Consider the following 21,964-nt stretch of genomic DNA (forward strand, 5'->3'; position numbering starts at 1 on the left):
ATTACTGTTGAAAATTTTAAATCACAAACTGACAATTTAAAATATGTTTTACTAATTTAATGTGTGTCCCATTTTCCCATTCCTTCATTTCTGTAGATATAATGTGTTTCTTCCTTTGTTAAATATAATTGCAAACTCTGCAGAGCAGGAGTGTGTCTTAATTTGTTTGAGAAATGAGCTTTGGCACAATATAATTACGCTTCATTGATATGAAGTAGAAGCTGATCATCTCAGTTACAACTGTTAAGTCACAAATACTCTTTTTAATTATTCACTGTTGTGAATAATGTTAATTACTCACTGTTGCTTTGTTTTTATTACACTAGGTCAGTCGTTCATCTTTGCTGGTAGAACAGCCTGCAGAGAAGAGATTGCTGGTGGAGGGTCAGATAATGAGTGTGGTGTGTGTTGAGTCAGATTTGCAGAACACAAAACATGCAGAGAACTCATCAGACACAGAGATAGAGGATATGATTGCAGAAGGTCTGTAGTTTTTGTTTGAATTCCTATTTCCCCCCTCCAGTTCTGTGTGCTATGAAATGGGAATCAAACTGTGGCCTGGCCCAGAAAAACCAACTTATTCTGTGAACACACGATTTCGTATAAATTCATCTAAGATTTGAAAGTTCAGAACTATTTAGCCACCCCTGGGTTTTCTTTCCCACAGCTTGTAGTCTTATTGCACCAGAGGTATTATTGGTGAACTGCTTAAATTTAGGCTCAATATAGCTCTTTCTTTCATCCTCTTAAAACAGTTCTATTCCCTCTTCCGTATCAAAACTCTTTGCAGCACTTGTTTTGTCCTTAATTTGTTTCATTAGATGTTAATCCCGTTTTCTTTTCAGTATTAACACTATGCTGTGTTTCAGATTTCAGACAGCTTGTCTGTTTTGTGGAATTATCCTAACTCTCACAGTTTTGGGTTTAGTTATTGTTCCTTACAGCTGGTGTTAGGTTTATGTAGAGAATTTGTAACTACTCATTAGATTCGCTGGTAGGAAACCTCCAACACTGAGACACATCCATGTACACAGAAGTTAAATAGAGGAGATTTTCTGATAGTGAACCAGGGTATGACTGTGTGTGATAGAAACACCCTTCAAATACCCTTCTCAGTATTTCCAGCTCTTTGCTGCACTAGTGCTTTTTGTGGAGGAGGAAAATGCCAGTCTCACCTCACCAATAACAGAAAATACTCTGTAACAAGCTGTAAATCAGCAGATGATATAATCCTTTTCTTTATTGCATCCTACTTATCTTTTTCATTGATTGAATGTTATATATACTCAGGAGTCAATGTTTTCTTTGCTTTCACAAGTCCCTTTGCTTGTAGCAGCTGCTTATTCAAAGAAAGTTCTTTAAAAGGTTAATTCATTATGTCATTACAGGAGAGTTTGCATTTAGACTGTGGAAGGCCTGGTTCTCCTAATGAACTCCTTATGAAGCAATTCATGAGGAATGTAACCCTTCTTTTTGAATTGCTTGCTGTGTTTGAGGGCAGACCTGCTCATGGATGGCTTGAAATTCAACAAGGAACTGATTAAGTTCTTTGAATAACTTAATTGAAGGTTCATTAAGATTCAGTTTGCTCAAGATCTTTTCAAGACAGAATTAAATCTGTTACTTGCTTAGCTTTGCATAATTGTCTGTTAATCAAAGTATTTAGTTGAATGTGTTAAATATTTGAAGATCTTTTGCCTTCTTGAGGTGAGAGATGTGAAACATAGTTTTGTGTCATTGGAACTAACTTTATTCCTCATTCCTTCTTTAGAGGGACTGGATGAAATTGAAAATGATCTTCTGAAGTGTGAATTTTGTGGAAAAATGGGATATCCCAATAAGTTTCTGCGGTCAAAAAGATTCTGCTCCACATCCTGTGCCAAAAGGTAACTCTATGTAGTTATTGTTTATCATTATCTGGTTAATGGATTAATCTCTCCTAGTTAAGAGAGCAAGAATTCACAGTCAACATCTGAATGCAAAGTCTTCCATTGTAACAACTAGAAAGTTGATGTTTAATACTGTAAGTTTTAGAAATGGGGAAGAGTTTCCCATTTCTAGTCATCACATAGTTCTTTTTTGGCATCAGTGTATCTGGACATGACCTTTTTCATGTGTCTGCTACATTCCCATTCAGGTGGTGGGAATTTATAGTTTTGATTTGGTACTTCTTGGGATACCACCAGCAAAGTAATCTTAAAGGGATCTAATCCTTTAATCTTAACATAGGATTTTTGCCTCTATTCTCCTTTGACTGGGTATCAGCTAGGTAGAGAAAATGGAACCAGAAAATACAATTTGATTTTAAGTTTTAAGTGGACATTTCAAAGCAGAACTGTACTCTGAGATAAAGTGCAAAGGTATTTCTGTCATGGAAAATTTTTAAGAATGGGAAGGACAGACATCTTCCAGGGGTAATCTGGATGTACTTGACCCCACAGTGAGATGAGGGTTTTGATTAAATGGCCTTTGAGATACCTTTCTCTTGCATTTCTGTGACAGCTGTTGTTGCAATTAAGTGGCATTTCTACAGGACTCTGATTTTATGGTTACATGATTGAATTCAGTCCAAAAAACTACTAGTGCATTATTGAATATATCTTACTTCTTTAGGCACAGCCTTAGTTGCACTAAGAAATTTGGGCTGTTTCCATCAGACAAGACCAGTCGTTGGAATCGGAAGTCAGATAGCCAAAGTCTTGGGCGACGCGGGCGTCGGCCGAGCGGCCCTGAGGGGGCATCACGGGATCATTTTCTTAGACAGGTCTGTGGAATATTTGCTTAAAACTATGGCACTGCTTTGGGAATTGCAAATAAAGCCTAATACTGTAGTTACTGCATTTTCCAGCTTCCAATTACTTATCCATCTGCAGAAGAAGATCTGGCTCCTCATGAAGACGCTGTTCCAACGGCCATGACCACGCGCCTGCGGAGGCAGAGTGAGAGGGAGAGGGAACGGGAGCTTCGGGAGCTGAGGATGCGGAAAATGCCAGAGAGCATCGACCTGTTACCAGTGGTGCAAACTGACCCCTCAGTATGGACTGTCGATGAAGTTTGGGCCTTTATACATTCTCTGCCTGGTATGGAATGGGCAATAACTTGTTCTGTTGGTTTTAACAATGAAGTTCCTTGCTTTGTAGCAGCACTGTGATGAGGAGGTGGTGTGATAACAGCAGCAGTGTTAGCTGGTGATAGAGACTGGAATGTGATTTGTTTCCTCTTGCTTGTTCCTTCAGCACAAATCCCATATTGATAGAACTAATCCCACTTCTGCTGTTGCATCCCAGCTGATGGAGATTAGAGCTGTTCCTTCCTTCAGTCTGACTTCTCTCAAGAGGTCAGTAGAGAGATCAGACTTCTTCTCTGTACACTGCTTTCTTCTCTTCCCTCCTCACTTGTTCCTTCTTCTCTTCCTTCCTCCCTTGCTGCTTATTCAGTAGAAAAAGCAAGAACAGTGTTACTTCCCTTGATACAACTGAAGTTTGAAAGACCTGTCATGATACAAGTCATTAAAAAAGAATAAGCAACTTTCTGCCATAAAGTTAAAATTTATTTTGCATAGCTTTGCTCAGAGATCTTCTGCCTAGAAATTCTGCATACTGCTGGTCTCAGCTTGTTCTCAGAAAAAATAATCTGTTTTTTCTTTGTTCACAAACCTTTCCTTTAGCTCAGTATTCACAGTTACCTTTATGTCATCTTCAGGTTATTTGATATTTATCATTTCTTAACTATGATAACATTTAAAGCTTCATTCCCCACTTTTTCCCAAGGATGCCATTTTATCTGATCAGACACTGTAACCACTACAGATAGCAAGGCAGAGCTCCACAGCAGCAGTCATACCAGAATTTTTGTTGCTTATCCATTAAAACCAAGGCTACATTTGTTCCTGATTTTCTACTTTTTCTGGAATGCTATATGATTTTTTTTGTGAATCCTATTAGACTGTTAACCTGTAAGGAATATATCTTCACTGCTAAGTCATACATGCATTATGACAGTCTTTTGTAGTAGGTCAGGCAAAGAATTGAGTAAGAGATGTCTAAAATCTGCAAAAGTCAGCCTTGAAGTACCTTTCTTCTGATAGTTTATTGCAATTCAGTAACACTATCTGCTTCTGGGAACCTGCAGTGATGACTGTAGAAACAAGCAAAGCTCCTTAGGTATGGGATGTGGTCATTCCTGTTTCTGTACTTGAGTTTTGTTGTTATAGTGTAGTTCAATCACTGCTGTTTTCAGTTACTGTTTTTATGGATTTGGGGCTCTAGTTAATTCAGTAACTAATCCTAGGGTCTCAATAAATGATAGTTCCTGTGCTAGAATAATTGAAGTGCCACATAAACACAATTCACTTGCAAATATGAAACCAAAAATTTTATTCTTAAAATGTGGTATCTGTTTTGAAACCATTACTTTTAGAGTATTTCACTAGCTGCTGGATCTGGTTTAGTTTTTTGTAGTCTATAAACAATGTGATCTTTAATTTTAAGCAAACTTATATTTATTTGTATGTAATAAAATTTTATTATAGCTGCTCGCTCCTCTCCGTATGAATTCCTAGTTTCTCAAATACTTTTTTAAAAAAAGTTCAATAGATATTTAAAGTTATATTCACAACATGCCAGAGTTTTTATTGCTATATCACTGCATTTGGCTTTTTGAGTGATTTTGGGATTTATTCTTTCCAGTATATTCTCAAGTCACTCTCTTGAAAAATTGTTTTATCATATACTTCCAAGATTGGTTAATGCAGAAAATAATACAGATGATTTTCAGTATGGCATTTTATATTGTATATCTACTTGGTGCAGTCTGTGCAGACCATCTGCCATGCTGCAGGGGATGGTGATTTGTCACTTTTCCATAAACATTAGGGACATCTGTTTTCATTTATATCTTTCTGTGCAGTCTGTAGCTGAAATGGACTTGTGTCTTTGTCAGGCCTTTCCTGAGCTCCTCCGGAGCCTTTTGGAGAAGTCAGTGTCCAGGACATTTGCACTGTTAGCTGCTTCTTCTGGGAGAATTGACAGATCAGCTTAAGCTGAGCAGAATTGTTCTCCTTACTTCAGTTGCAAGATCAATTACCTTTCACCTGCTCCCCACCCTTTTTTTTTTTGGCCAAGTTATTGCACAACAAGCAATTGCAAAAGTGTTTAAGAATATACTCAGGATGAGGGAACTGCAATACCTTCAACTTCCATCCTCTGCTTTTCCAAGAATGACTGTGATAAAAAGTATTTAAGAAGTTTCATGGAAATTGCTTAAAGAAAAAAGCTAGCAGCAGTAAATATCCAGTTTCCTATTTCAATAGGAATAGCTTTGTTCCTAAATATAAGAACTTCTCCTGATCTCTCAGATTCTTTGTAAATGGTATGGTCTGACAATCACAATGTTTAGGTCTCAAATCAGACATGCCATGATACCTATCCCAGAAATACTCAATATTTGATTTGCAGATGTTTTATCTGTTGTCAACACTTCAATAAGAAAACCTTTATGATGATTTCAGAGCTAATTGTTGCATGAGGTCTGATTAACAAATCATTAAAAAAATTGTGCTTTATTCTTTGTGAAAAGCTAACATTTTCCAGCCTTGAATGTTACAACCTTCACACAGTAATAATCCAAATGAATTCAGGTTTGGATGTTGATGCTTCCTTCCATGTTTCCTTTCCATTTGCCTTGCACACATTTATAAATCCATTAGGAAATTAGTCTACCTATTCTTTATGGAATTTAAATCTGAACACATAAGAGAATACAAAATTAGTTGCTGTCATCTAGGTAGAAAAGTTCTTCACAGTAATTTCATATCTCTGTACCAGTGTACTTTTAAAAAGGGAAAATGCAAAAATGCCAAAAATCAGCTTACTTGAGGAATAATTGAAATCAGGAATGGAAGGTGGAGCACAAATTCAAGTATGTCTGAAAGGCTCTGAGACAGATGGAGAGACTGCTGGATTAGGAACACAAATGTATTAAAAAACCCCACTGAAAACATGGCTGGGGGAAAGAAGCTTCAAATAAACAACTGACAATGAGTGCTCTCATGGATGTTGTTTTATCCATCTAACAGAGCTGCCATAGAGCCAGGCATAACTGGCTGATTCTGCTCAGCACATGTCCAGAACATCTTTGAAGGAATCTTTATTTTCAAAGTGTTCTTTAGTGGAAAGGGACCCTCAGTTACTCGGGACTGTCCAACCCATGTAGAGTCTTTTCTATGTTATGATCTTCAGTAACCTGAGACTGGTATTTCATGTTGAGAAAAGGAGTTTAACATGGGGAAAAAAGATCCAACCATTTTAAAGTTGCACTTGTGAAGTGAGTTACTGCTATGTGTAGAATATTCACTCTGATAACTAATGATAAATATCTTCATGAGATATTTGTGCCAAAGCCCATACATCAAAACTTTGTTTCCTTAGTTCAGTGGTGTAACACACAGATGGAATTAACTCCTTTTGGAAATTGTAGCTATTTGGATGTTCTCACTGCACATAGCAGTATAATGTAGTTACCTTTTATAGAATTAGATAATAATATCTTTTTACTGCTGGAAAGAACCCACTTAATTATGTTTCTGATTGCTATTTCAGTGCTGTTTACCCAATCACTTCCAATGATGAGAGGTTGTTCCTCTTAATGAAATGAAAATTCTGTCTTTGCTGGGACTTGAAATTCCCAATGAGTAGTTCTCCAAGAACTACAGTGTAATTAGAGGCTGTAGTAAAGAATACTTTCATATTGTTTCAGAATTCCCATCATAATATTGAACTCTTGCATATAATTTAGGTTCAACAAGCTAAAGGGATGGGCACTGGAAAATGTGTAGCTGAAAAGATCTGGTGTGGATAAAATCATTTGAGCTAAGAATGGACATTTCTTAATCATATTTTTTATTACCTTTAGGTTGTCAAGATATTGCAGATGAATTTAGAGCACAAGAAATTGATGGACAAGCTCTCCTCTTGTTGAAGGAGGATCACCTTATGAGTGCAATGAATATTAAGCTTGGACCTGCATTGAAAATCTGTGCACGTATCAATTCCTTGAAAGAATCCTAGGAGGTGAACATGAAGGTTTAAACAACAGTTTCTCAGTGACAGAACCGACAGTAATATGCCAACATCTTCACTGTGGCATGAGTGTTACTGTGATGTTTTGTTAAGTAGGTGGGGCTCTCCTCACATAAAGACTTTAAACTATTCCTTTGATTATACCAGGAGTTCTCTGTAGTTTTCAACAACTAATAGGTTTATAGTAAAACCTGAGTAATGCTTTGAGTTGAAATCTTTCATGGAAAAACATGAAGTGAAATATGCTGTGATAGGTTAGGTATTCTCCAACATGTACTTCATCTTATGAGTTATGATTAATATCCCAGTCCCCACCCCAATCTAGACACCATTTAAATTGTGTTGCTGTATTCTGAAAGACTTTTCCCACATACAGCAGTGTTTGGACTGAACTAACAGAAGTGTCCACAGGCCCTGTGGAAGCACTAGTACCAGTAAAATGCTATGCATTTAGTTGTGCTCTCTGAGTTTGTTTTAGTCTTGAGCAAATTGTTTGTAAGGGGTAGGTTGGCAGCTGGTTTTCCTCATGTAGGCTTATCCTCATCTCTGCCACTATAGTATTTTCTTGAAGTCTGTAAAATACCATAAACCATGTAGTTGTCTCACCAAAATCCTCGTGATCAGGCTACTGACACTCCTGCCAGAGGTAACTGAAGCACATGTTACTTTACTCTGAATGCTGCTATGCACTAAGGGGGCATTAAGTGTTAGGTTTGTAGTTTCACATGCTGCTAGTTAAGCTAGACCAGCAGTTCTCAAATGGGGGTTCAGAGTGGACCCTGAGGAAGTGTGTGAGCACTTGGGGTCAGGTTCCCAAATGCCTTGGTGTGAGGGGCTGAAAACTGCAGCCAGGACCAGCTCATGTTGAGACAAGTTGCTTTAGAGACTGGGGGTAGAGAAGGGACAGCATAGCCCAGATGTTCTTTTTCCTGATACCTCTTCTAACATGTCTTTCCCTGTAGCGCATTCTCGTTGCCTCATTGGAAGCTTCCAAGCACCTTTTCCTTATCCAGGGGCCAGTGTGAGCTCTGCTGGCTGTTCTCTGAGGAAGGAACAGTGAGGCCACCCTCAGAGCTTGTGCAGGAGTAGCTGCTGCTGCCATGAGGGAGCCTGGAGCTGCAGGTCAGCAGGAGGAATGCCAGCGCTGGCAACTCTGGGAGAGTTATGCAGTGGCCCTGATTTGTCCCTCTGGCAAGAGATTTTGTCTTGGATGCTGCAGACCCCAGTGGTGGGATTTTAGTGTCCCACTCCATCTTCCCTCTCACACTCTGTGGAGCAAATACATTTCTCCAGTTACTGATGCTCTTAGAAGCTGCCTGGGCTTTGAGGCAGCAGCACCTTCTTGGCCTTTGGTTCCCCACCACCTGTGCATGGATGCTCATGGATGCATTTTGTACTTCTGTTCCCTCCCTTTTGCAGCTCCACTCCCCTTATGTACAGACCTGGATTCCTAAGCTCTTGTTTAGGGAAAGAAGGGTACATGTGCTGATAGTCATTGTGTATATTTGAATTAAATATGTGTATGTGTCTGCAAATAATGTATTTTTTGTATTTTATGCAAATTAATGCATAATATATGATTGTGTAGGGAGGTATTCAGGGGCCTGTACAGTATTCCTAAGGAGAAAAGGAACTGACCTGAAGTTTGAGAACTGCTGCCCTAGATCAAAAGGAGTCAATGCACATACACTGGCTGAAAGGCAGGTTTGTGACAGACAGATTAATATGTATATTATTTAACTGATGACCTTAAAGAGTAAATTTGGATTACAGAAAAATCTGTGCTTCATTTTCCTTTAATTAGACTATTGCTTTGTTTCCACTAACAGATTTTCTACCATTACCTTCTGGAGATCAACGTTAGAATCATTGTTCTTAGTTACAACTGTTTGAGCTTGCTAATAGCAGATGTTATTAATGTTTTTATTAACCACTGAAGCTGCAAGTTAGGACAACACACTGCAGTTGCACGCTGGTATGTGGTGAGAGCCCTTATCCAAACGGCACCAAAGCTTTAGAGGATGAATTGATGCCTGGGTTTATTTTGGAGGGAAGTCGCTAAGCACTTTCTAATTTGTTTTTTTTCTGTTTTCAGTTACTGTTGTAAAATAAACTACTTAGTTGAAGCTCCAACGTTTGCTAATGTTCATTTGAAAAACATTCAAATGATGGAGATAGTGGGTTCCCATTTGTAGCATTTCTGTAAGATACACAGTGTAGCATATCTGTAACATATGTTCTAAAGGATATGTTCTGTTTTGATGAGCTAACTGAAGACTAAAGATATCTTAGATATTTATCCTTTGGCTTTTGTCTTAAAGTTTTATTATTTTTATACAGAAATCTCACTCGCTAATTTTTAATCTGTCTTCTGATTGTACTGTTCTTAGGCAATGTAAAAAGTAGGGATACATAAATGTGGTTTGATAATGGCTTAAGGTGTACTAGAAAATGTGGACTTAGGGGTCTTTTTTAGACCTGTAGTTAATCAGTGTTACATGCATGGGAATTTCATGGCTGCTTTAATTTTGCTTTATTAGACAGCTTTCAGGAGAGCTTCTCCAGCTAGTGTTTGTGTCCAGCTCAGCCATAATCACTGCCAGGTGCCAGGAGCTCAGAGCAGACCCCACTAAGGTACATCTGGTCCTGTTTGTCTGGTATGTAACATTCCCTGTGGATTTGGGAGAGCCACAGATAATGAGTTATGCTTTAAATATTCATGAATGCAAAAGCTTAGAATGTGGACCTTATGCATATTGAAAGTTTTTTTTTCTTCTTCAGTGATTTTGGCAATTAACTGGAACTTAAAAGCAGAGGCAGCTATACTGACCTGTACTGATAGAAGTGCACTTGTATGGGAGTGTTTGCCAGTGTAGCTGTGTCAATAAAATCAATTTTTTAAAAAAATTCACACTTGTATGTGAAAGTAGGCTGAAAAATTCCCAAGTGCAGCTGAAGTCTACTTGGGAAGCTTATGAATTTACTCAAAAAAGCAATATAATACTTAGAGTAACATTTCTCCAGAACCATTTTACATACTGGCCACTTGCTGTTCAATAGGTGAGGTCTTCCCAGGCTTATCCTACCATTTCCCATGGCTTTCCCACACATTAGGCTGTACCCTCTTGCAAAATAAGTATTAAAGATTTTAATTGTATTTTAACACTTGTAATGCTTGCAGTATTTCAGCTTCTATAGGAAGAGCTCAGAAGGGAGATACATTCCATGGCTTTTTCCCTTCCTTTTTCTTCTCCACTTTCCATCCTACCCTACTCCTTAGCAGAAACTGCAGCATTAGCTCAAGGCAAGGCCCTTTTGCAGAGCACTGAGCTGAAGGTGGCTGTCAAGATTTCATCCAGTAGACCAGAACTGTGACACTTGTCTCAGCTTCAGGGTTTGTTTGAGGTTTTAAAGAATTGCACATGAATGATCAAAATGAGTGTGCAGCCTCCCCTGATCCATTTGGCTCGTATCACTCTGCATCCCTGCTTTGCAGCAGGAGCAGGGCATTCCCCTGAGGAAGCTTGGCTACCTCCACTGACTTAAAGTGCCAGTTGTTTTGGCTCACCAGAGAGTGTCTGGAGGGTTTTTAAACTGGCTGCATTTTGTAAATCCATTCTTTACCCATTAACCCATCATATTCTTTCCAGAAATGAAGTTCTTTGTGGAGGGTAAAGTCTTTGCTAGATTTCTGTCAATGAGACATTTCAAATAGAAGATTTATGTGCTGCAAGCATCCATTTCCTCATTTCTTTCCTGTGAAAGCAGGTATTTACCCCCTGACTTCTACCTGTGCTTTGTCCAAAAATGAATCCCGCCTTTTGGATAGAACAGATGGAGTCCTTTGTAGCTGCAGATGTGGCAGAAAGAGGAAAGGATGGGATAAAACCAACTCTTCAGACAGCTTTTGCATTATTGCTCTATCTTGAAGTGTAAGGAAATATTCAGGTACAAAATCATTGAAATATAATTTGAATGGAAGTTTGTTGTGAGACTGGGCTGGGTGTGGTGTGTCACTGCCTGGCATGGCAGCTACAGCTAATGCCAGTTTCAGATGGATTCTAATATCATTCTAATATCACAATATCCATGCAGGAACTTCTGCCTCAAGAGCTCAACAGATTTCTTACACAGTGACAAATGTACAGCTCTGAGTGATCAAAGAATTCAGTGACAGCTGTGTTGAGTCCTGGTTTTGCAAACATCAATTATAACATGAGTAGTTCTGATTGTACTGAGACTGCTCCTATTAAAACTCAGTATCTATAAAGCTTGCAGGGTTATTTTCTCACCAGTGTTGTATAGAGATGTCCTGTTGTCATCATTAACCAGATATTTCCTCATTGATTGTTTTAGGCTGCAGATAATGATTGTGCAAAACAATCAGTCTAGGACAGTTTTTTAATATTTGCCTAAATTAGTTATTAAAGATGGAGAGAAGCTAATATTTTAGAATATTTTGTTTTAAATGCACTGTTCCTGTTCAATGCTGCGTGGAACAGGTATGAGCAGAGCTATCAATGAGTAATTTCAGTGTAAAGTGTTAATTGCTCATAGTGAATTAATTTTCAAGTCACTCTTTATAGTGAGCTATAGGTTCAGACAGGAAATACTGTGAGGAAAAATAAATTTTAAATTCCTTTAATACTTAGTTCATTTAAGATGAGCCTAAATTAAATTAATTATAAAAGAATTTGCCTTTAGTCATGAGAGTTTATTTAGACCTGAAAGGTTCTGTGTAGTTACATCCCCTGGATGGCTTTGCAAATGGTGACATTTGAAAAAGAGACAGTAGCGATGCTCCAGACAAGTGCCAGGCGTGTGGTTTTTCAGGAAGCTTTTTCAGGAAGCTGTCCCTGGTCTGAGCTGATGGAGTTGGGGCCTGGGACACAGACTGAGCACCAAGGCAGTGAGCACACATTACCCTAATCCATGAGAATCAGCCTGGTTTGTTTTTACCATCTTCATCTCTTTGGAAATCTGACATTTCCTTCCCCACTCAATTTCTTAGTGTGGCATTTTGCTCTCTTGGGTGTCAGCTCTGGGGGCTGGGGCATTTTGTGTCCTGCTTTAACCCCTGGGATCCATGGGCAGCACTTCCACATGTGCTCAAGGTCCCATCTGAGCTGCTGTGTAGGTTTGTGTAACCTCTGCATTAAAACCCACACCTGCTCATTCATTTGTAGGCTGCATAGTATTTTCCAATCTCTTACAGCAAAGTGGAAGGGAAAAAGCAGAGTTCAGAGGTGTGAATGTGCTGGAAATTTCAGGAATGGAGTAAGTTCATAGTCCAGCTTTTGTAGCCACAGATTTAACCGTTCTGAAGCACAGTTGTGGGAGCCAGTGTTACGAACAGAATTCAAATTAAAATTTTTTAAACTTCAATTAAGTATTCCTGTTGAATTATCCAAATTACTCTGTACAGTAAGAACATAGAAAAATGCAATTTTAAAATATTTTTTTCCATCTAGAAGTAAATGTAACTTGAGCACAATTGTGCATTCGTAGAATTGTGATCGTAAACACTTTTGAAGTGCAATACATAACACTGAAGGAGCATTCTAATTGTGTTTATACCCCATTGGTACATAGGGTTATTGGCAGGCTTGTGGTGTTGTTGCTAGGTAATAATCAGGGTGTCTGTGCTGATTACGGGATTAGGTTTGAAGCACAAATGTCTTTGATTCATGAGGTAGATTGCTTTGTGGGTGAAGCCTGGGCAGCCTGTGGAAGGCTTGTGTTGTCCTCCACTACCCAGCCAGAATGCTTCCATCCTCTGGTAGCATTTTGCAAATTCATTTTTTGAAAAGAGCAGTGAGGGATTCTGCACACCAAATTTCCTTTTCAATTAGTCTTTGTGTTATAAAATTAACAAGCCAGTGCTGACCAGGAAAGATGTGTGTAAAGAAGAAGGATTTTATCATTGAGTGCCAAATACTCTGTTTAGAGTTGAAAACACATAGAATATCTCATTAAAATCAATGTTGATTTGTAAGAGATTCTTAAAATGAGAAAAGTACAGAAGTCTGCCATAAAGAATTAACACTTCAGCTGTTGTTAGCATTAATATTGAATAATCTTACAAGAATTTAGGACTGTAAGGTGTTTGAGTTGTGTAAGGCCATTAGTTGCTGGCACAGCACAAGAAGTGATGTACAGAGGAGATGTAGCAGTGGTTATCTGTAGTTGTTTTATTTCAGATATTTCCACTTTCCTGGCACAGCTTCTGTCCTCTTTGGCAGTGAAACTGTCACCCTGTTCTAGAGAGGGATGGTCCAGGTACCAGTGTTGGTACTGCCCAGAAGCACCAGGTTAAAAAACAAATGCCCAGAGGAAAAGATACAATTGTTAGGAAGACAGTAGGATGGAGATCACTGCACAGCTGGTGTCTCCCTCCATGAATGCCAAGGATAAAAGTGGGCTTGCAAAGAGAGTTACCATTAATATGTTTTAAAATAGTCACTTGGCAGGCTCAGGCACCACAGTTGGATGTTGGAGGAGACCTGCAGTGCAACTGTTGCCTCCTCAATGGAGGTGACAACCTAAAAGTTGATGCTCTTTGGCACTTTTCTACAAAAAGTAAGAAAGAATAAATTTGATAAGTGATACAGTGATGTAACATCAATCCATTAATATTTGCTTTGGCTTCATGTTGTGGATTCCCTGTAAAAAATGTTAAAAACTTCAAGTGGCTTTAGGAGCACTGCAGCAGCTACAGGAATTCTGGCACGTTAGGGCAGACGGGGTTGTGTAAACTTTAATTAGGGCTTGGGAAGCTGAACCACACTGATGAATAAAACATGTCAGCAGCCTCACCCAACTGGTTGCAGTTCCAGTTCTGTGCATGTTAGTGATTCAGAAGGGTGAGACTTACCATGCAAAACACACCTGAAATGAACTTGAAAATAGCTTTGCCTTCATCTGGTGTTTAAAAGAGGAATTTCCCCCTGCCTGCCGAGTCTGTAGGGATTAGTTATTTCATGATTCTGAAATGCCTGGTGCATTCTTATATTTGATGTATTTGCTGATTTTTAAATGGAATTAGGTTTTGTAAATATTTTGTCAGCCCCATTTCAGTGGGTGTCCAGTTTCTATAAGACCTGAAGAAATGTTGTGTCAAACCCCTGTGTTTAGCCATGGTTTATCCTATAGCATCTCCAGCTCTAGCTAACAGCAATTAGTTTGAGAGAGCAGGGAGCGGTTGCTTAGGGTTGTTTTTCCAGTTAACATTGCATGTGCTTTCCTACTTTTAACATGGAAAGAGAATTTCCCCCAAGTACATTTTCCAGCATAAAAAATGAAAAAATTTGTGGTGCCAAACACTTCAAACAATGTTGCTAAGCATTGCCTCCTCTTATTGCACTAGTTTTAAAATTCAGTTTTTGATCATTTACTATCCTTTTGATGGCCTTTTAAACAGATTTTCCCCCAAAATCATTTTTTACTGCTGAAAAATGCTTGTCCCCTTTTGATTACATCACAGAAACCTCAAAGAAATTTACCACAGACTGTGGGTGAAAGAAGCACTATGTGGGGTGAAGTAATAAATCAAAATAATCAGATTTTGATATGTTTCAGAAATCAAAGATTAATTTATGATTGAGATGTGATTGTGTATTCTTGTTGAGTGAAATACTGGAATATTCTTTTATAAGAAAATTTAACCCATGTAGTATTAAATTCTGCAATTAAATCTATCTCTATAATTGATATATAATGAAGTAAATTATTACCCAAAATTTAAATTTTACAGTTGAAGAGCACACAATGAACTATGTAAAAGTATAATCTTTACTTTGTGAATCATTTTTTAAGAAGCACTTTCCTATTACCAACAAGCATGTGAATGAATTTTCGATTCTCTCATTTGTTATGATCTGTAAAAGTGACATTTCTTCGATCTGTCTGTTAATGGGTAAATCCATCCTACAAATGCTGAAACAAAGCACCTTATACTATGCTGCTTAAACTTGCTTGTAATTGCACCTTTTGTTATCTGCAGAGTTTTCTTAATGAGTATTCTTGTGTGAAATCATTGTTCCCTGTGGGTCTGGGGGACAATTAACCAACCTACAGCATCATTTACTTAGTTTCTCTTTCAATACAACATTGTATTGTGAGTTTAGTGCTTCAGAAATAAATGCTAATTTCATTTGTCTGCTTTGGTCGTGTATAATTTATTTCTCTTATACAAAATCAAATTTCAAGAATTTGAAAATTGAGAGTATTTTTGGTAGAAGCCTGACTAATTCTTTCCCTGCTAAAATAGTCCCACTTCATATTTAACTATTTTAAAGTAATTTTGTCTTCAAAATAAGCTATATTTAATGTAAACCATTCTTTAACCTTGGGCATTTATTTATGTGTAGCAGCTAACCTTGATGCTTGTTGCTCTAATTATTTTGTTTTTAATATGTTCATGTACCTTAGAGGAGCAGCAGAAAAGAAGCAATGAAGCAGCATCTCTCCTGTGGCTGTGGAAATTGCACATCTTGCACTGCTTTTGCACTGGTTTTGTACTATATAAAGTTTCTATTTCTGTAGGAGTTGTATCTTTAACTAAAACAAGTTATTTCTTGTTAGACAGCAACCTTTCCATCAAACTGACAAAACCCCACATTTTAACAACAAAATACACTTCAAAAAGTCATTTGAACCTTATAAATACGTAGTGTGATACTGGCTTTTCACAAGTATTAATATGAATGTTATATGTGTATAATGTTAGATAGCTTTTGCTATGTCTTTTTCTTTTTCTCCTACTATTAGCTAAAATTTAGGCTTAGGTTCCAGAAGAATTTTGGACGTTAGGGTTAGGTCCTGCCTGAGCAAAGCAAGATAACCTCCAGTAAACAGATGATGGGGCCCAGGCTGCTGTCAACACTTAGTGCCTGTGGAAGAAAGAACCCCAGCCCAAATAAAAGAATGATAAAAGGGAAATTAAACCTGAAAAGTGCATGCTCTAAACAGGCAGACCCAAGGAGTAGCCATGCAAAATAGTTCTTGGAAAAGTTTGAATATGCATTTAACCATTACAGCAAAATGGTATAAAAGGAGTGTTCCCAAGACACCAGGTGTGCTCTTGGCAGAGCACCAAGGCACCCAGCTGTTACTCTGCTTTATTTTCTGTCTCTTATTGTCTTTATTAAACCTTTTAAAATTTAACAGGAGACTGAACCTCGTTTTTCACACTTAGGTCAGCTTCTGTATGTAACTCCAGCCTTGAAGACTTTATTGCATTTTGTACTGTAAAACCTGAGATAATTCCAGTTAAAGGAACTGTAGAATTCTAGTCAGAAACACAAAGTTTAACTGAAAACTTGTCCTATATAAGCAGTGGTTTTTTAAACCTGTAATTTGGAGTTGAATTCCCTGGCGTGGCAGTGCTTGCTGCCCACTGGGACTCGGTGTCCTGAACCGCAGTGCAATATCCACTGAAGTATTGCTGGCCACTGCACTTCTTTCCACGGAGTGAAGCTCTGGAGATGTTTCCTTGTATTGTCTGTAAGGACCCAGCCAGCCAACATCGGAGTTTTTCTTTGCAGCCTTTTCCATCGGCAGCTCGTTAACAGTTGACGATTACTGCGCCTGGCTTATCAGCTGGCTCTGTGCTTTCATTGTTGAACGGCATAAAGCAGAATTTCCAGCTGACAAAGGGGTCTGTGCACCACCCTTCCTCTGTCAACTCCACTTGGTGGCACCGGCACCAGTAGGCTGCTGCCAGGAGAAAGCTGTTGATGAAGTACAGCCAGGGCACGTTCATCTCCACATAGGCTGGGATCTGCACACCCAGGAGCAGAACCACCACCTGGAGAACAACAAACGGCGCCCAAGTGCCGAGGAAACACAGGAGGAGCCTGCTCAGGAGCTGCCACTTGAAGCGAGTGGTGTTGTTAGGCACGTAGGGGAACAGCAGCACAGGCTGGCTGGAAAAGGAGAGGAGCCTGGCAGACAGCAGCATGGTTGTCACCTCCTTCCAGCGAGCCAGGAGAGCCGTGGCCAGCAGCAGCACCATGGCACACGACACCCAGTAGCTCTGCAGGCTGCCAGAGAGAGGGCACTGCGAAGGGGAAACGCTGTTCTGCATTTCCAGCTCTTCAGAGACAGCGGGAACTTGGAGAGTGCAAAAAAACCTGGAAATCCATATAAGCACCACAGCAAATACATAAAGTAACTTCCGACCTGTTTTAGGGGATCGGGATGTTTGGGGGACGGTGGTGTAATAATCCAGAGCAGCCACAAAATACACGGGGTAAGGCAAAATCCCGTAGGTCAGAGAAGTGATCTGAGTGAAGAGGCAGATGTGGTACTCTGTGAATCGCACGCCCCACAGTGCAAAGTCCTCAAAACAGAAAATGAAACAGATACTCAGCAGCAGTGCAAAATCAAGAAGTGCCACTGAAATGCAGAAGTATCCCATAAAACTGACTTTCACAGGTTTTGGCTTAATTTGCAACATGAAGAAATCAAGGAAGACTTTTCCAAATATAATCAGGACCAACATGTAGCTGATGTCAAGAGGCTGGCTGGTGTGGGTGCAGTGGTACTGACCAGAACCATTTTCACAGAGTCTGTCAGCCATCCTCCAGTGGTGAAGACAGCAGAAATATCACAGGCCACAGTGCTTCATATCTGGAAAAAAAAAAAAGGTGTAAAAATTTATTTGTGTGTAGCTCAACCATTTAGTTCCATCATAGGAGCTACCCAGTTTGTTGGAATTTTTAAGGCCCCTTAATGAAGAGTAGAGACCCTCACTAACTCATCATTAAATTATCAACAACTGCTGAAATTCTGTTTTCTTTCAATTAATTACATTCTCCAGAGTTAAAAGGTCAGCATAATTTACTTTTCTACCTAATGACCCAAGGAAAGGTTTAGGAAATAAGTTCGACTATGTTCCTTCAGAAGGCATGGAGAGGTTTTTCTGTCCAGCTGGGCAGAGGGATGAAGGTTTCAGAGCTCCTGAATATTCTGAAAAAATTACAAGACAGAAAGCGTACACTGTAGGAGATGCTGCAGCACGGCCTCACAGTTCATTATGCTCACAGAATCTGTAGGAAATCGAGACTACAGAAATATCCTGAAAGCAGAAAAAGCATCAACCATCACCTCCAGTTTCGATGCAAAAGTCCTGGAACTCCGCTGCCCGCGGCTGCCGGCACCGCCCGCTCCTCGTCCCGGCCGCTCCCCGCCGGGCTCCGCCGCTGCCCCCGGCCCTCCGGCGGGCTCCTGCTCCTCTCCGGAGCCAGAGGGACGGAGGCGGCCCGGAGGGCTCCGAGGGGACGCCCGGGCTGCCCCGGCCGGCCCCGGCACCCACCTGCGGCTGCCGCTCCGCGCTCCCGCCCGGCGGGGCCGCCACCTCCGCCCGCCCCAGCGCGGGGACCGGGCGGGACCGGACGGGCGGGGAGCGGCGGTGCGGGCTCGTGTCGGGGGAAACGGGGCACAGCGGGAACACGTAACATATATAACACATAGAGCACGTATAACACATGGAACACAGCACGGGTAACATACTACAGCTATTAAAGAAACTTATAACACACATGACACATGTAACACACAGCACACATGACACACATAGTACATACAACAAAATAACTGCCCTGGGGAACAGGTTCCGTGTGTTGTGTTTGATCCCCCAGCAGTGGGAGGTGAAGCAGCCTCGTGGTGCCCCAGTGCCGAGAGCAGCACGGTGGGACACCCAGATCCTTATAAAAGCGGCTGATAAATATTTTGGGTTCTAAATGTGTGATGTGTGTGGGGAAAAGGCGATCCTGGGGCATAAGGGTGCTTCAGCGGGAGCCCTCGGGTCCCCCAGGGCTTGGCTGCATGGGCAGGAACACAGGATGCTCCCTCTGGGAGGCCCTGTGCCCACACGGTGAGTATTGTTTGATTTAAGTGTGTACAAAAGTATCAAGTGGTTGGCAGGACTTCTGAAAGCAACTAACTCCACGGAATTAAATTCAGTTATAAGCTGTGGTTTTTTTCCCCCTCTATTTTTTCTCTTTTCTCTCCTCTCCCCTTCCTTATCCTTCTTCCATGGTTCATCATAAGGATAGAAGAATTTGAGGGGGAAAGTAGTTCTGAGGTTTGTTAGGTTTGGGGTTTTGTATGGAAAAAAAAGATCAATACTCTGTAAAACCTGCCAGCTTAAAGTAATCCTCAGAAGTGTTCATGTTGACCATAGTTATTTATCCACACAGTGTTTATTAGGTCTGTTGCACAAATTGGAGTATAATAAGGAAATGTTTACACCTGACAGAGGTATTGCACCTTCTGAGCACCCAGTGCACCCACAATTATCTGAATAGTGATGCTTTCATAGTAGTTTTCCTCTTAGTTCTAATCCAAGGCAAAGCAATGAAAGTGATTTTCCCAGTGGGAGAAAATAAACTGTTTGGATGTTTGGATTTGCTTCTGGTTGTGTCTCTCTTTCTGACTGCAGAAACTGCTGCACAGGCCTGGATGAAGAGATGCCTGGATATTGGGAATGGGGAACCAGGAGGGGACAGGGACATTTTAGACATTTTTTGTGATGCTAAAAATTCCAGTGAGAGTGTGAGCTCCAGACTGTGTCAGCTCTGTGCTCAGTGAACCCTCACTGGGGGAGTTCCTCAGCGGGGCCCACAGAGCACAATTCACACATTACCTCCCCTGTTCGTGTTGTGGCTTCTTCTCAGCTTCCCTTTCCCTTCACCATCTTGTGCTTGTTTGAAAGTTTGCTTTGAACTCACTGATTACTCTTGTTTTCTGCTCCTGAGTGCTTTATTTCATCTTCCATCCCAGAGAAGTGATGGTACAAGATGGGGTATCCTGGAAATCAAATGCAGGGCTTGGTGCTGGCAGGTCCTTGCTGAGTCAGGAGCTGCTCACTCCATGTTGGATAAGGGCTGCTTCTTCCTTCACAGGAAAATCTTCAGGTACTTAAAAAGCACCAAGTAGTAAATAATACCTTCAGCCCATCCTGCTTGGTTAAAGAGGCTGCATTTATGTCCATGAGCAGCAATAGAAAGTTTAAGGAATTAGTTTATATTTGCATGGAGGCAGCTGTGTGTAAAAACAAGACAGGAGACTCCTCCTCAAGGAGAGTGGTACCTGAAATAATGCAGAGAATCTCTTCTAAAAGCTGTTTGTGCTAAAAGCTCATGCAGTGGTTCTGTGTTGTCTGCTCATTTGCATAGAGGCTTCCTTCCTTCTTCAGGGCCGTTTCCTGCTGCTGGTTGCTCGTATTTTGGGTTCTGCTGTTCAATTTAATGGAAAGCGTAGGGTTTTAGGGGAAAGGAACAAGAAAAAAGACCATCTCTAATTTCAAATCTAACTTGATAATTTCCTGAAAGAAGCAGTGGCTGATCAAAGTGTCCTCACTGAACAGGTGCTGGACTCTACCCTCTCCTCCCTGCTGTGCTGGAGCTCGGGTCACTGCAGCCTCTGGAGTCACTGAGGAGGAGCAGTGGGGACCAGCAGAGTCCCTGCATGTCGCTGCAGATCAGCCAGGGGCAGGTAATGAACAGCACTCCTTTACAAGGAGCGTGGGCTGTGCTTCCTGAGCAGCTAGAGCTGAGTCTTGGCTTTTCCCCTGCTCTTCCTGTTCGAGATGTGCCGTGCTTTCCAAGTTCATTGCTGCCTGTCCCTTTGTTGTGTTGAGCAGGGGAGTAAATTCAAACCTCACCCCTGTGTGTTTTAAGCAATTTCTGTTGGTGTTCTGGACATCTCGAGCCACGTGGGCAAAGACAGGGAGATAAACACATCTTTATGCATTTTGGTGTGATGTGTGGAACTCCTGCACAAATGATTATGAACATTCCCACTCCCAGCGAGGGACTGGGGGTGACTCTGGAGGAGGATGGTCCCCACAGCCAGGGGCAGTGGGCCACTGGAATGTCCCTGTGGAATGTTCTCTGGAACAATCCATGGGGATTCCACATTTGTCTGTGGGTTGAGTGCCAGTCTGACAGCCTTTGCCCTGGCTGTGCCTTTAACTGGGTGCAGCCCAGCTGAGCCTGCTTAATGCCCTGTTAGGGTTTGTGCCTTGTCAGCACTGGATTAACAAACCGAGCTCTGCCGTGGCCGGTGGCTGTGGGGCTGCGGGTCCTGAAAGGCTGCATGGCTCAGAGAGACACAGCTTATGAAGATTTTATATTTTTTAACAGAATATGTAACCAGTAAACTATTCAACAAACTTTATTTTAAACTAACTTTACTTTTAAAGAATGTTTACTAATGTCCCATTTGCAAGATGTTTTATTTTTTCAAGAACCTTTTAAAAGCACAGTTGGTTTGTGGTGGATCTTCATTTTGATCACTGGAGGTGCTCATCTTAAAAGTAACAAGTTTGTTCTTAGGAAGATCTTGTTGAGGAACAAGAAACACGTTTCCATAATAATTTTAATTTGAAGGCTTTTAAAAATAGAGTTCTAATTCTGCTTATTCAGAGAAAATCCAGAATATGCAGTACAGAGCTGGTGTCAGCCTTGCTGGATTTTCAGGAGTGGTGTTTCCTTGGTTTTTGTCCCTGCTGTGTGCTGTCACTGCACAAGGTGTAAGCTTTCCTGCTGCTCATGATGTCGCTGCAGTGTTAGTGGGTTTTTGTCTTTGACACAGATAGTTTTTCAAGGAACTGGAAAAAAGGTGGTACAAGCAAGGTCCTAAAAACTGCATTACTTGAACCAGTAATTTAAAATACCCAGTTCATGATTTACTGGTCACTGTAACACAAAACTGAAATTAAGACTGAAGCCAACATGGAGTTCAGGGTGTGTTTAGACTGTCTTTGTGTTGGAAACGCCAGAGCTTAAAATCTTTTGTAACCTTTCAGGATATTACTTCCTCTTGGTTGACTTCAACTTTAAGCAAGTTCCTTTGTGACATTTTAATTTAAAGGGAAG

General features: G+C 40.5%; 2 protein-coding genes across 10 annotated transcripts in view; one reads left to right on the top strand and one right to left on the bottom strand.

Moving 5' to 3' along the window:
- The window catches only part of PHC3 (polyhomeotic homolog 3), a 28,963-nt gene extending 13,728 nt beyond the window's left edge, over window positions 1-15,235 (top strand). For 6 of the 9 annotated variants that reach the window (XM_015637978.3, XM_015637979.3, XM_015637980.3 and 3 more), the window contains 5 exons: window positions 327-483; window positions 1,772-1,886; window positions 2,614-2,764; window positions 2,849-3,080; window positions 6,913-15,235. In XM_015637978.3, the coding sequence (XP_015493464.1) occupies window positions 327-483; window positions 1,772-1,886; window positions 2,614-2,764; window positions 2,849-3,080; window positions 6,913-7,067 (810 nt within the window). In that variant the 3' untranslated portion in view covers window positions 7,068-15,235. Of the gene's footprint in view, window positions 1-326; window positions 484-1,771; window positions 1,887-2,613; window positions 2,765-2,848; window positions 3,081-3,236; window positions 3,338-6,912 lie in introns of all 9 variants that reach the window. The other 3 variants (XR_001523347.3, XR_004498631.1, XR_004498632.1) reach the window with 3 other exon arrangements.
- An 828-nt stretch (window positions 15,236-16,063) lies between these two features.
- On the bottom strand, window positions 16,064-18,422 carry GPR160 (G protein-coupled receptor 160). The gene is made up of 2 exons (XM_015637984.3): window positions 18,189-18,422; window positions 16,064-17,711 (listed from the first exon to the last, which is right to left on the bottom strand). Exon 2 carries the CDS (start codon window positions 17,659-17,661, stop codon window positions 16,645-16,647), a length of 1,017 nt encoding a protein of 338 aa, XP_015493470.1. The 5' UTR covers window positions 17,662-17,711; window positions 18,189-18,422; the 3' UTR covers window positions 16,064-16,644.
- Window positions 18,423-21,964: the final 3,542 nt, after the last annotated feature.

Source organism: Parus major, chromosome 9 (assembly GCF_001522545.3).
Source record: "Parus major isolate Abel chromosome 9, Parus_major1.1, whole genome shotgun sequence".
Taxonomy (NCBI): Eukaryota; Metazoa; Chordata; class Aves; order Passeriformes; family Paridae; genus Parus; species Parus major.

What these genes read in the sequence shown, in the direction of transcription:
- GPR160 (XM_015637984.3), bottom strand. Translation starts at nt 17,661, where the DNA reads ATGGCTGACAGACTCTGTGAAAATGGTTCTGGTCAGTACCACTGCACC.